General features: G+C 38.7%; 1 protein-coding gene across 1 annotated transcript; it reads left to right on the plus strand.

The window, feature by feature from the left end:
- Positions 1–12251: 12251 nt before the first annotated feature.
- On the plus strand, positions 12252–15180 carry srek1ip1 (SREK1-interacting protein 1). The gene is made up of 5 exons (XM_055165049.1): positions 12252–12376; positions 12652–12699; positions 12783–12920; positions 13020–13083; positions 14729–15180. The coding sequence occupies exons 1-5, from the start codon at positions 12364–12366 to the stop codon at positions 14958–14960; spliced, it is 495 nt and encodes a 164-aa protein (XP_055021024.1). The 5' UTR covers positions 12252–12363; the 3' UTR covers positions 14961–15180.
- Positions 15181–15925: the final 745 nt, after the last annotated feature.

The following is a 15925-nucleotide window of genomic DNA, read 5'->3' on the forward strand; positions in this document are numbered from 1 at the left end:
TTCTGTCTGTGTTTGAATGCTGCCTAGACCTACGGGCCCTGCCTTTTTAAAGCCCCACTGGGTGTGTGTAGTAGTAGTAGTAGAGAGAGAGGGATGGGCTTACAGTCACAGAATGGGAAGAGTGGAGAGAAAGGAGAGGGGAGAGAGAGAGAAAGGGAGACCACACAAGAGCAGTTTGAAGCACACCATCATAGCCCCTTCTACTTTGATTCCTGGTTTTTATTGTTTTAAAAGGCTGCTTTGATTTAGTTTGCCCTGCTCTCCTTCTCCAAAACGTGATGTTTTTTGAAGTGGTAAATTATAATCGTTCTGTAGAAAGGGGAGAAAAGAAGCAATTTGTCTTGGCATTCATCACTGTAAATCATTTCATTTTTTCCATTCATCTACCACTTGGAAAAAGCAACGCAATGGGGTCCACAAGCCATTCTTGAAAATATCAGCTTTGAGTCAACTTGATGGCTTCTGCATTTCACATTCCCTGTTCCAATTTCCACTTCCGATCATTTACAATCTTTGCATTCAAAAGACCCCAACATCTTTTTTTTTTTTTTTTTGTTCTCATTGGCTGGTGCGTTTGTGGGAAGTGAATCAAGGTTAGGATTTTTCTTGCATGAGGTAGTCTGCTTGCCTGCTGAATAAAAATGTCTTTGCCAATATAACAGTTAATGGTGAAATGGGGTGAGCTGGGTGCAGTTTTGTGCTTTGCAGTCAAGAATATGAATTTGTGCCACTTGTTTGGTGAACCTTAGAAAACCGGTTACCATATGCAGTTCACCAGACTTTAAATGTTGCCAAAAATGGTTAACAGCTCATCAAATGTGCATAACAAAACTCTTATAAAAATCTGAACTGCTACCTAGCTAGACCACAGCAAGTGAAAATACAAGTGGTGTGCAGAACATGTATAAGCCTGTCCACTTGTTTTGGGTTGGCCCCTGTGATAAATTGTTGGGGAGAGAATTTGGAAAGGTTTTCTGTTGTACAGTTAAAAGAAGCTATAGCTGCTTTTATTGTTTGAATATGAAGCAGTTTGTGAGAACGTAAAACAAGCCTTGATATGGAAGTCTTAAAACATTTAATGATATGTATGGTGCAAAACAGCAACTAGCAATTATTACATTTGGGAAACAATTTCTATTTGGTACATTGGAGTTTGTTTTGGTTTGTCAGTTAGCTTGTCTCTTAGGGTAACACATCACAAGAGAAGTAATAGGTGAGGAAGGTGAAGTGTCCTGCCAAGTGACACAATCGCAGCTATTCTGTGCATTGATATATAGTGTCAGTACTTTAGGGATATGTGATTAAATTACCAGCAGCAACATTTATAGTCAAGTTAATTGAGGATCCTAACTTTTCCTGATTTAAGATTGTGGAAATATTTATAGTTTGTACAATTCTGTGAGGTTTTGAGTCAATCTGCTGGCTTTGTGGAATTCGCAATCTTGCAAAAAGAGCAAAGCAGAGATGAAAGTAGACTGATTGAGATTGAGAGATAGACACAGTAGAGTAGGAACTTGCACTAATTACAGAACTCCAAATCACTGCCAAAAATCCTGCTCAAATAAGTATTCCTCTGATTTTCACAGTTGTTTTTCACTGTACTTTTGTGTGTTTCTAAAGTGTTTTTGAGTGTTTGATGTATTATTAGATCAGGAGAAATGAAAGAGAGTGAGAGTGCAGGGCGGTCCACAGTGGGTTTTATACAGGCAGCTACAGAGACATCATCACACGGAGATTATCATGACATGACAACGGTAAACGGAGGACAGGACAGTGAAGGATGCACCCGAGAGGAATGTTGGATTTGGAGGAAAACTGCCGTATGAAACTGGAGCCAGATAATAATGATAGTCAATATGTTTAAGAACAGTGTCAAACACCTGCTTGTATCCATGGAAACATTTTTGCTTTGCCAAGAATGTTCCACAACAGGGTATTCAACTGATCTATCTTACATTAATTCAATTGCATGTGTTTTTGCAGCTCAGAAATACCTTGAGAAAACATGCAATCTTACTGTGAGCTTGATGGTCTCTCTCTAGATCTGACTAGTAACTTGGCCTGGTCTCCATAGAGGTAAGTTTAATGTCCTACTGTGGAACTTGACTGACAAAACAATCTCCATGATGACAAGCAAGTAGCAAAACCTTGACAGTGCACCTTTTTAGTATTATCTTAAGTTAATGGGCAATTTAATGTGACAGGATACACACACTAAAGTATATGTATGTGGACAAATCCCTAGAGTTGTGGGAGTGTAGCCAAGCTTTTCATTTGAACACACCTCTGCGCACACTCTTGTGACTCAGATTTCACCCAAAGTAAATCTCACCGCGCTCCTCTCCCCTCGCCTGCTCTCTCCCCTTAACGTACAGGGCCCTTTTAACCTATAGATGGTGTAAATTACAGAGCTAAGCCCGGTTTTGTGTCTAGATTACAACTCGTGGACGGAAATGTTTAGTTTCAAGATGTCAAAGTCAGATATACAGCCTAGAAGTGGGTGGCTCTAAGACCACACAACCACACGATTCAGGAATTAGTTTTGTTAGGTTTCTTTAAAAACTATTGGGGTATAACAAGAAAACATATAGATTGTGATAATAGCTCAATTGTGTTACTTCAGTGGAGATGTAATTGCTTTGGCTGCCACACATTTATTGCTAATAGAACTATTTGTAAAACATGCATTATTTATTGTGAGGATGATTGTTGCTCCATAGATCCGATATATAACTTGACTTGGTGACGTCAGTTGCTTGGCTCCAAGTTTAATGCCATATTATAGAAAATTCCTTTAACATCGTCATTGAAGACAAGAACAGGGAGGACCCTTTTAACAGAGAAGTTACATCGTGCACTTTTAAATTACAATAGCTATTTTTAAAAAGATTTGAAACTTTGCTGCTGGTGGAACAATCAAGTCACATTATATAAAGCTACTACTATTTTTGCAGAAAGGTTGACAAAAATGGACCCAGATCATTTTAAGCAGATATAAAATGATGTCACCCCTTTAAAATATGGGGCTCTGAGGATTTTTCCTTATCCTTTTGGATTCGGAAAGCCCGTCATTAAAGGGTTTCACTGTTGCTAAGGAGGAACTGACATTATAATTCCACGACTCGCAAAGTAAATGTGAAGTTGATTAGAGTAGAAATTGTTGAATGTTGCATTTACTTGTGTGTTTCTTGGTCTTTTGAATTGATGTTTCAGTTAGTCATGTTTTGTTATGTCTGTGACTGGCGGCTACATGACAGGCCACACTAAAAAGTAAATTACAGAAAAATAAGCATGTCAAAATTGTATACAAACATGGGGGTTATACAGATATCAAAAAATAGCATGTTGTTTGACTCATGCTAAATTGTCTAGTCAAAGAGGCAACATCAGAACCTGTGGCTGGTTTGAAAAGACACAGGCAATTTCAGGAATACGAAAAAGCATTTTACTATATGATGAGTGGTTACAAACGTACACATACAGTAGGTCTGTCATGATCATACATTTTTAAGTGTGAAATATTGAACACATAAATCAAATCCAGTAAATGATAGTATTAAATATACTTTATGCCACTCACACAATGAACCTAAAACTGTTCATTTGATTTGAGTAAATTTCACATGACAAGTAAAATTATCTACCAATGGAGGAGGCATTTTAGTACATCTTGTTTCAATAAAGATAACAAAAACAACAAGTCTTAGCACTTAAAATAAGAAACTCTTATGTTTCTTATGTAAATCTTATGTTGTTTGAATCAAGAAAGAGGTACTAGTAGAATCAAATGAATATTCTTAATCTGAGTCATTTAAAATTACCTAGATTTTACTTTTTACAGTGTAGTTGTCACAGACCTAACGTATACCGCCAGCAATGTTTCCGATTCTTCCAGTTTGCGTCACAGATCGATCAAATCAAAGGACCAGCCTGTTTTTCCTTCTCGCTGTGGCCTGTCTTCTAAATCTTACCATGCGTTGTGGTCACATCCCCATCCGCCTATCACAAAGAAATGGGTTAAAGCTGTAGCAATTCACAGTGATTCAAGTCTAGAAACACTTCAAACAGACTTCCATTGTTGTGCTGATGCCTGGATTAGCATACACAAACTTTGGTACCAGTATCCTTACAAGTACGCAGACAACATTCATATCAAAGGACCTCATGCATAATATCTGCAGGAGGTAGTGATATTGACTCTACTTCTGCAAACAAGTGGTGCCGGCATGGTAGAAAAGGCCTCCTGCGTGTTTTCTCATTGATGCAGTGAAGCTTTCTCCTTCTGGGTTATGAAACTGTAGCCTTTTGACACTCTGTACATGTTTGTTGTAGTTGCAGTATGCTTGTTTATTTATTTCATCTATCTATCTATCTATCTACCTACAGAAAAAGCAAAAACAATGTAACTGCATAAACAGGTACAATTGTGCCTAAGTAAACAGAAGCATATGCATTGATACTTTGCAATGACATCATGCTGGGGTGTTCTACATGTATGTTTATGTGACCAATACAAATGTTCATGGTCCTGTTTAGGTGTTCGATTTTCAACAAAAAAGTGAGTGTCCAACTGATAAACTAATGGTTAATGGTAGCTAGCCTTCAACTGTTATTTTATGTGTGAGAAACTTGTACTTTTGTTTGTTTCTAAAGTGTTTTTGAGTGTTTGATGTATTATTAGATCGGGAGAAAAGAAAGAAAGTGACAGTGTTGTGTAACAGCACAGATCACCTCATCTGTTGTAGTTCCAGCTGAGTCAGCTCTTTATGGTCAGGTTATGTTAAAACAAAGCTCAGATTTAAGTCTAACAGAGCTTCAGACAAAGCAGTGTCTACAGTTAGCTCACCCCCCCAGGTGAAATCAGGTGCCACAGTGGGGCGCCAGTCGCAAAAACTGTTGCTGTGTCCTCAGGCAAAGCACTTCACCCACATTGCCTTGTATGAAAGTGGTGTGTGCGTGAGTGATGATGGTGGTCGAAGAAGCCGATGGTGCTTCTGTCAGTCTTCCCTAGGGCAGCTGTGGCTACAATAGTAGTTTACCATCACCAAGTGTGGAGTGAATGAATAATGCTCTGTACAGCGTCTTTGAGTGTTCAGAAAAGCGCTATATAAGACTGATGCATTGTTGTTATTATTATTATTAAGGTTCATGACATGAGCTGCAAAGTATTAATAAGCTGCAGGTTCTATCCCCTATGCAGTCTGAATATGGCATAAGTACGGCAAAATATATCTTGTAGTTATGTATGTTTGTATGTTTGTTGTCATGCTGTCTTGTGAACAGTTCTCCAGTCCAGTTGATTTTGTTATAATCCTCTACAAATTCCAACCTTATAAAGCGTGCAAAAGTCAAAGTAAAAAATATCCATTATATACCATATGTTTTTTCTTGTCCTTATTTAACCCAGAAAGTCCAACTGTGATTTTCAATATGTAAAGCACACATGCTGGTCCAGTAAGTGAGAGATACAGAAGCTATAATCAGATGGATTTAATATGTATGTATACTGTTATGAAAACTATAATCTAGTGTTACATCACATTATTATTATTATTTTATTAGAGGTTTAAGTTTACTGTATTTCTATTTGACAGACCATCCATGCTGACATCGTGTGCCTTCATACCTGACTTACCTTAGACAGGAAGATGTCAAAAATAGTGGACATAAACACAGTTTGTAAGCTGTGGTAGAATAGAACAAGTTCATTTTCCGTTGAGCGTTTCCGTTTTGGTGTATGTTGGCCTTTTTCCTGCATGGCCACCCAGGCGTGATGCTCATGCTTATGGAGGAGAACATTGTGTCAAAGGGGAAAAGAGAGCTCGCAACTGGCGCTTGAGGTCAGACGCAGGGTTTATTTTCTTTTGAAGCCACGCTGAGAAAGACAGGCCTCCATCCAAAAACATCCTCCTCTGTGTCCACCAGGTGCTAACCAGACACCGGAGAGGGGAGCCAGGAGACACCAGTGCACAGCTTTGCATTTCTCATTCAGACTTTTACCCAGTTCATTTACAATTTTGGTCGTTTTGGGTCGTTGGCTCTTGTAGGGTTTACCATAGCACATGGACCACCCAGGGGACTTATGAAAATAATATTTCCTACTTAACTTTGAGCTAGATCAGTGACCTGTAAACAATTTGTACCCACAATCCTGGCAACATCCCCCAAAAAGTGATCAATTAAACAGAAATAGGCAGGGTGAGGGTATCAATCAAGCTCCTGCTGAAGGATGTGAACAATTAGGAGTTAATTGAACACAGATTGCCCACTGGATTTTTGCTGCTACAACATATTTGACAGCATTTGATTGAAAACATTTGGTTTGCAGTCAAGACAACCTCATGAGCAGTTTCACGTGGTAAAAGAATAGCATGATACAGCATCACTTAAATATAATTTCAAGTTGAGACTAGTTACAGTTAAGTGGTTAGAGAAATTAGAAAGACTTTCCAAAGCCTGTAGCGGCATGTTTGCCAATTGCTGTTGTTATTGACACCTAAGGGAAATAATCAGGTAAGAAATATGGACAGGATGGTAATAAACTTTGCAATGTTAAAAACTGCACCCCTGACTCTGACTGTACTGGAGTGCATGCATGTGGAGGAAATTGTAGCAATAGCAATAGTGTGTTACAATGAGAAAGCAATTATCTAATTACTCAGTATAAATAATGTAAAATTAATTTCAAGAGCCAATTATATTAGATGCAACATATAGCACATCAAGCCTCCAGGTCATGTGCGTGTAAATCCTCATCTTGCTGTCATTAGTGGTTTTATAAATGAGCCAAAGACCTATGGCTTATGCATGTTTCTACTGATTGCTTCACACAAGTTTCATTATGCATACTTATTATATTAATTAAATTAAAGAGACAGTTCGGACATTTTGGACACAGGACCTCATTTCCTTGTTAGCCAGAGTGTTGGAGACATGTGAAGACACTTTTTTAAAATATTCCATCCAGTCCTTGTATTTGCAGAGGTTGCTGGTGCTAGGCTAGCGCATGTCAATGGCCATAGTTATCCTGCCACAAAAACAGTCTTACCCACTCCACAAAGCACCCAAAGTAAATCTATTATTACGCCAGACTATTGATGTAAATATCTCCAACACTCTGGGTAAGTAGGAAATAAGGTCCTATGTCCAAAATTCCGAACTTTCCCTTTATATAAGAAACCTCCTACAGAGCAACCCACCTTGCTGGATAATTTGCCCACTTTTTTTTTTTTTTTTTTTTTTTTTAGATTGATAAAACCGGACCCCTTAGCAAACAAAGTTAACCATTATCCACAATGGCTGTAGGCTTTAGATTTCTCTGCATTCCTTAATGCTGCTGGAGAACTTGAGTTGGTTTTCTCATGTCTCCATAAACCCTGCCCTTTTGTTGAACCCATACAAACAACCCTAGACATACACTAGGGCTGGGCATATTAAATGTAAGAAAGTTATGAATCTATATGAGCCAACTAAAATGCTTTCAAGTGGAATGCATTTATGAAAAAACAGCTATAAACTCCCCAAAAGACATCTGGAAAAGAAGTCCAGACTATATGAATGTAACTCAATATATGTTGTAAATTATCTGGCTGACTGAGACTGTGGTGGGATTAGCAGACATACTTCTTTTTAGTTTAAATATCAGTGTTAATTTTCTGCATGCTTTCTGTCTGAGACTGAAATTGTATTCCGGAAAATAGCAAAATATACAGTAGACTTAGCTATCTGGTTTATGTTATTATGAATGTGCCTTGATTGAAATGGCTCATGTCAAAAAAGGCAAAACTGATTACAACATTTATTTTTGTGTGATCAAAACAGGGCAATGCTTGTAGGGCCACTTTGTCATGTTGTGGTGTGTTACAAAAGTGCAGAATAATAGAAGTTATTACTGGAAGTGCACAAAAACTGTGGTAACTAGCAGAAGTTTAAAGTCCAGTGCTGATGATGGCATTATCCTTACCGTCCCATTATGCAAGAGACTCAAAGAATCACCTTTCTGATAACAACAGGCCAGTGCTGCAAATGACAGCTGCTGCTTGGATCAGTAAAATATGTGAAAACATCTTTACTGTAGTGCAAAGACAAAGGAGCACATTTACAAGTCTGTCTGACTGGTAGTTATTTTTTCCTATTGCTTTTTAATATTAACTGCTGTATTATGTTTTCACTATTGTCCCAGCACAAGTGTGTGTGTGTGTGTGCGTGTGTGTGTGCAGGCACATATATTGTAAGTATGTGCCACAGTCACTTTATGATGACAGCATGTCTGGGGTCTTTACATCAGTCGATGTTTTCCATCTGCCCGTCTGACTGTTGCCTTCAATTAACCCTTTGCAAAAACCACAAGTGACTTTTACTGGTGAAGCCATGAGCCATAGGCAGTGAGCAGGCCTACTGTTTCAGGCAAAATATCCATAAATAAAATTAGTACAGGTCAGATGAAGATCATCTTTATCGTAGGTTGGATTCTATATTCTGAAATGTACATACGTAGGACATGCTGCTCCATATGGACACCAGGCGCTGGCAGTGTGGCCATCCTCATTCACTTTCAATGCATTCTAAAAAAATATGTGTAAATAAAAATATGTGTGCAGTGTGGCCAGGCCCTTAGGCTTCAATTTTTATTTTTTCCACAATATTAAATTATAATCCCACAAAAGCACACATTTATACATTATATGTAAATACACCTGACTATATATTTTGTATATATATTTTGTATGCCCATATGTGTTAACTGTGAATGTGGCAAAAAAATAAATAAATAAATGCACCTAGAATCATAAAATTTGACACAGAAGTAGATCATGACAAGATGAGTAAAAAAATATTATTACGCCAACACCGTCTGCTCCACCAGGGGTCAGCAATATTGTGTTAAACTGTGCAATGCATTTTCTGTAAATGTCGTACTTTTACGAACTCCTAGGGCATTCACCTGAACAGTGTATCACTTTCCATTTTAACTGGTCAGACAATTTACACCAGCAGTGTCATACGTGCATCCAACTGCCGTCATTACGCTATGCACCTCACAAATTAGGTTGGAGTTCAAATTTTTCAGCATCAACAGAGTGTCTCCAGGAGAAAGACAGGAAATAAATATGTGGTGTCAAAATAAACTTCCAATGCCCTTTCAAAATACATTTTCTAAAAACACCACAGTCACGTAAACACTCAGGGAATGACTCGTGATGGACTACAGAAAGTTTACAACTGTGGAGGATCAATATAAAACACTTCAGAACATCAGACAGCAACTTTCCTAAAACAACTTTTGAAGGAAAAGGCGCGTGGTGCAGACAACCAAAGTTAAATGTTGAGTAGCATAATTAATGCGAGCACCACAGATATGGCTTATTATCACTGCAATACCTCGTCTCTCTTGTTGTCAGGTTTTGTGATTGTGATTTAAAACATAATTCATCCAATCAATAATGAATACAAAAGCAAAATGATAAGTTTAGTGTTTAAATGTGAGAATACACGTAGTCTGGTGTCTGGTGTAAATTGACGCTCTTGAAAGTATACACATATGCAATTGTGCCTGCATTACGTGTCGCTGACGCTCCTAGTGTAAATTCTGGGTTACGATCTCTGTGCACCGAAGCCACAAAAAATGCACAAAATGTATGGGATTTTGCATCTATATAAATGGCTCCCATTTGCACATATGAACACAAATTTCAGTGAAAATTTGCGCTTGCAGGCCGTGGCGTTTGCAGGACGGCATTTGCAAAGAGCACTGTTTGCAGGATGCGCTGTTTGCAGTGTGCACCGTTTGTGGGGAGCAGCATTGATGCACACGAGGGCCAATCATTGCTGCTTGCAGATATTATTATTATTATTATTATTATTATTATTATTATTATTATTAAATTATTTGAAGGTGCATTGCATGGCATAAAGGTGCACTGCACAATTTCTGGTGGAGAGTCCGTCTCCATGGAGATGTTATTGGTTTGCCTCGAATGTTCCATGGTATGGCATTAAACACACCTATCTAACATTTATTCATGAAAAGTGTTTCTGTTGCTCAAAAATACAACAATTCTCTTTGTGAGTAGCTCTACCTCTCCATAGTTCTAACCTATAATGTAGCGAGTAAGTTGTCTCTCTTGAGATAGATAGGTTTAATCTCTACCGTGGAACACAGAGCAATAACATCTCCAAAGACAAGCAGCCTCCACCAGAAAAGTTTTGCAATGTAAGCTGTGGCATGTAACACAAAAATGAACATATACACACTATTGCTGAATTTCAGACAGCATCACACTCTGTATAATTTAATACAGATCAGGGGTAGCTAAAATTAATATTCAATGTTAAAACTGATATTTGTTATTATATAACTTCTCTAGGGTTTATTCACAACCCAGAGCTCATGACCATAGGTGAGAGTAGGAACGAAGACTGACCGGTAAATCGAGAGCTTCGCCTTTCGGCTTAGCTCCCTCTTCACCACAACGGTCCGACACAGCGACCGCATCACTGCCGAAGCTGCACTGATCCGCCTGTCAATCTCACGTTCCATCCTCCCCTCACTCATGAACAAAACCCCGAGATACTTGAACTCCTCCATTTGAGGCAAGGACTCCCCACCCACCCGGAGAGGGCAAGCCACCTTTTTCCGGTCGAGAACCATGGCCTCGGACTTGGAAGAGCTGATCTTCATCCCAGCCGCTTCACACTCGGCTGCAAACCGCCCCAGTGCACATTGCAGGTCCTGGTTCGATGAAGCCAACAGGACAACATCGTCTGCAAACAGCTGGGATGAAATCCTGTGGTCCCCAAACCGGACCCCCTCCAGCCCCTGGCTGTGCCTAGAAATTCTGTCCATAAAGTCTGTGTGGTCATGAGCTCTGGGTAGTGACCGAAAAGACGAGATCGCAGATACAAGCACTCGAAATGAGTTTCCTCCGCAGGGTGGCTGGGCGCTTCCTTAGAGATAGGGTGAGGAGCTCAGTCACACGGGAGGAGCTCAGAGTAGAGCCGCTGCTCCTCCACATTGAGAGGAGCCAGTTGAGGTGGCTCGGTATCTGTTCCGGATGCCTCCTGGGCGCCTCCCTCGGAAGGTGTTCTGGGCATGTCCCACCGGGAGGAGGCCCCGGGGAAGACCCAGGACACGCTGGAGGGACTATGTCTCTCGGCTGGCCTGGGAACGCCTCGGGGTCCCCCTGGAAGAGCTGGAGGACGTGTCTGGGGTGAAGGAAGTCTGGGAGTCCCTGCTTAGGCTGCTGCCCCCGCGACCCGGCCCCGGATAAGCGGACGAAGATGGAATGGGTTTATTCAATGAGTTTATAATTTCAAATCAATGGCACTGACTTTTGCCTCCTATCAGGGAGTGACCTCATCATATTTTAGCATCTGAAAAACCTTATTAAAGCAAAATCAATCAATCTTTATTTATAAAGCACTCCAGAGCATGCAACCCAAATTGCTTTACTTCATATGAACAAAAACTATTTACACAAAACACAAAACAGTTCAGAATGTTTGAAAAAGTTAACAGTGTAAAAACGTAAAACAGACTCGTAAAAAGGACACTTTGTGGTCAAAATATAAACACAATCATCAGATTGGGATACAGGGAATACAGAGATCTGTAGGACCAGTATCCCAATGTTTCTGATGGTTTCAGAGTGAGGCAAATGCTATAAATATGTGTAAAATATCACACAATCAATTAGGAAACAAAAAAGCACCATTTTCAAATCCTATGCTTTTTAGCAATTAGTATCTGTATTTGACCTAAACCTCAAAGCCTATGTCTGTCTATAAAATCTATTCATATTGCAATTCCTGTGTGTTCAGTTTTGTCCTTATTCAGGTACACAGACTTCAGCCTGTGCAAAGACAGTGTTACAATTGCAATCTGTGTTTGTGTGTGTGTGTGTGTGTGTGTGTGTGTGTGTGTGTGTGTGTGTGTGTGTGTGTGCTGTGTGTGTGTGTGTGTGTGTGTGTGTGTGTGCGTTTAAAGTTCTGCAAAAAGTGTTTTGTAGTATTGATATGAGAGTTAAGGCTTGAAATTGAATATAAGGTTGATCCAACATTAACTGAGTATTTGTTTCTTGAGTCATGTCAAGCTTTGGAATTTGTGCAGAAATTTAGATTTTACTGTCAAAGGGATTAAAAAAACAAAGCCTAAACAAAACATTCTTGCTGGATTAATCTATTCCAACCCCAGTCCAGTAGAGGACGCTTGTGTATTTTTATTCACTTCGGTCGGAACCAAGTAGCGCACTCTAGAGTTTTCTCGATGTTTCCTCCCGGGTCTATTTTGATCACGGACCACACATTCGCAGCGACAACTGTTTTGTACGATTTCTCTACGTTTTTCTCTTTTTTAAGTAATCAATGGATGTTCCAGGTAAAGTTTTACGGCATTTTTCATAAAGCATAAAGCGTTAGACACGGTAATAGTAGTGAAAACATAAGCAAACAAAGCAACAACGATCAAATACTTTTAGTAAGTTGCCAAACATATTAAGTTACTCTTTATTACTCGTATGTCCTTGTAACAATACAGAAACTAGATAAATCACGGGCCTAGAACAGGGTAATTAGAACATGAACATTGATTTGTTGAAATTATAATGAACAAATAATTACAGTAAACTTACCACATGTTTTTATCGTTAATAGGACCAAATAAAGATAACATCAGAGCGGGGTGCAAGAAATGTGGATATCGTAAGTTTCAGTATAATATTTTAACCCATATATTTGCATACCTATGTCTCATGTGGTATTGTGTTATTATGGCATTTTCTCAGCGGGGCATTTGACTTTTGAATGCCGAAATTTCATAAGAGTTGACCCTCAGAAAGACATTGTATTGGACGTGAGCAGCACCAGCACAGAGGAAAGTGAAGACGATGAGCCCGTGCAGATCAACGAGAGGCAACGTAAAGGTAAATTAAGTAAAAAGCTGTCTCAAGTGCAAAGGCAAGTCAGTGGGTTTGATATATTCAAAAAAATGGCGCATTCAAGTGTTTATCTTCTTTTTATAGGTAACGATGACCGAAAACTAAGGCTCAAGCGCAAGAAAAGCAAGGACCGCAAGTCGAGAAAAAGGTGACTGTCTTGTTTGACTGACCAACTGTTAACTCAAAACTAATTGAAATTCATTAGAATATCGCGGAATAATTTAGCATAGATTTAAATTAATCTAAACCAAACCACAGAGCAATAAACTTATTCATGCATTTTCATATGAATATGGATACATTTTGGAATATTTTGTGATATATTTTTACACATACAAATTAGCATTTATGGAGGATCTAAATCTAAAGTTACTTCATTGTAGTTGTTGTAACTAATGATGGTCAAGAGAAGACAGGTGAACCACTGAGGATTTCAGTCAGTTCATGTTCATGTCTTGTTTTAATAATGCTACATACAGCCACCTGCTGACAAATACAGATATAACAGGGTGTCACATCTTATCCTGTCAAAATTAGCATTGCACCCAGTAGCAATAGAAATACATATATTTTCTTTATATAATGTGCATTTCCAAATTGATATCAACACAGGCACTGATTATTTAATAACGTGTAATTCAGGCATTTCATTGCTCTTAAGTTTAGACCAAACAAATGCATTAAGAGTTGTACTTTTTAAATGCACCAAAAAGTAAGTAAGACTTTATATAGCGCTTTTCACAGACATTTGTCACAAAGATGCTTTACAAACCATTATTCATTTACTGCATAACCAGTAGTGGTAGCCTTCTATTGTACTACCCTGTATTGTGCTACCCTGGGACAGGCTGACGGAAGCGAAGCTGCCAGCCAGTCAGTCCCTCCACATGCACATGCATGCACACACACTATGTGGGTGAAATGTCTTGCCTCAGGACACAACCACAGTTTTTGCGACTGGCACCCTGCTGTGGCACTTGATTTTCCCAGTGGTCTCCCATCCAAGTACTGACCAGGCCCAGCCTTGCTTAGCTTCTGAGTTCTGACGGAATCAGGCTTTGAGAAGTTGGTATGGGTTCTCCCACAGAGTAGCACAGGAGGCAAAACTCTAAGTAAGGGGGATTTACTGGCAATGTTACCAATACAAACCAAGACTTTGTTGATCATAATCACTTTCAGGAGTTTGTTGTCAACCATGCAGTGGTTGGTGTTCTTAGTATTGGGAAAAATTACAACCACAACCACACAGCACAAAGCTTCACCAAAATGAAGCCTCAAAATACATTAGAATGTATTACAAGCAATATAACATTTATTGTAAGGTTGCATAACCTTTTGCTGATTACAGTAATAACACCCATTTATTAAATGTTTTATGCTCGCAGTCACATAAACAGTATTTCTTCATTTTCCAACATTTACAAAAACCAAGGCATTCGGTCATGTTACTTCCTTATTACTGAACCAGAGTTCATTTTGAGGTCTCATTTGGCATGCCCACTTAAGCTTTTGGTTTACTTTATTTTGTCCATAACATTTTCTCACAGCAAGAAGGTCCTGTGTTCCTTTCCCGAGGCAGTGTGGGACCTTTCTTCTTTGGAGTTAGCATCTTCTCCCTGTGTCTGAAAAAGTTTTTTTTTTTTGAGATTTTTGGTTTAATCTATCACAACCCCTCAACAGCGGGACTCCTCTGAAAATGAAAAATAAAATTATCAGTTCCTGAAAAGTTGAAATTTTATGTGTGTCTCTTTTTGTATACTCCAGATATATTTTAAAAGCCCTTTTATTCACAGATCCCCCTCATCTTCATCAAGTGATGAAGAGACGCCAAAAAAGAAAAAGAAGAAAGACCGATCCAGCTCTGACAGTGATGAGCAATCCAAGAAGAAGAAACTGAAAAGCCACAAAAAGAAAAGTAAAAAGAATAAAAAGGACCACAGCAAACACGATAAAAAAAAGCATAAGAAGAGAAAACATGAATCTTCCTCTTCGTCAAGCAGCAGCCAATCCTCAGACAGTGACTGATTATGAATGACTAATAACCAAATGTCAAATTTTTGGTTATACACCACAAACCTATAGGTTTCTAGGTAGATCGGGGACCAAAAACCCATCATTTTAAGTGAAAATGTTTATGATGGATGAAAGTGAAAATTTAATGTCCATTTCTCTTATTGCATTTTTTAAAAACAAAACAGTAATAAAAACGGTTTGTGAAATGGTGTGCATATTACCATTAACATAAGTACTTTTTCATGTGTTTTTTTATTTTATTTTATTTTTTTTATACAAACTTTATTTGACCAAATGTCCATAATTGCCTATTTTACTGAATATCAACTGAATGCTTACTTATCTTCCAAAAGAGGGCAGCACAGTATATCAAATAGATGTTGGGGCACTCAAAAACACAAACCACAAAATGCACATATCTTCTTTATCTTCACACACTAACCCTACATTTCTTAATCTATCCTTACAAACACCTAAATCTAACTTTACATTCAATTAATACCATTAACTGAACGTATAGTTAAACTATAAGCAAAAATCAAACCTGGAAATTAAGTTTCTAATCTCTCTTTATATGTGTTTTTGTTGCCCTCTAGTGCTCAAAAAATGAATGTTGAGAAACTGAACCCCTTCAGGGTGATATTATCTCTTCCAAGAAGTTCTGTCACATGACAATGATGGATTATGAAAACACTAAAGTTGTGAATGCCTTGGCAAAATGTCAAACGTCAATCTGATTTGCCAGAGCCTTCATCTGTTTATACAACAGAACAAGCTGTAAGTCACGTCCGCATTTCCCATATCACACCACCACAAACATATAGCCTACCCATAACTGTACATAAATACATAAACCTTTTAACAGTGGTTCAGTGGACTGAGCAGTGATCCCCAAAGGTCGCTGGATTTATTTCAATTTGAACCGAATTCTGTCATCTTGTCCTTAGACAAGACGCTTCACCCACATGGCCCAGTAT

This window comes from Boleophthalmus pectinirostris, unplaced genomic scaffold (assembly GCF_026225935.1).
Source record: "Boleophthalmus pectinirostris isolate CB_2022bp ecotype Guang Dong unplaced genomic scaffold, ASM2622593v1 HiC_scaffold_7, whole genome shotgun sequence".
Lineage (NCBI taxonomy): Eukaryota > Metazoa > Chordata > Actinopteri > Gobiiformes > Gobiidae > Boleophthalmus > Boleophthalmus pectinirostris.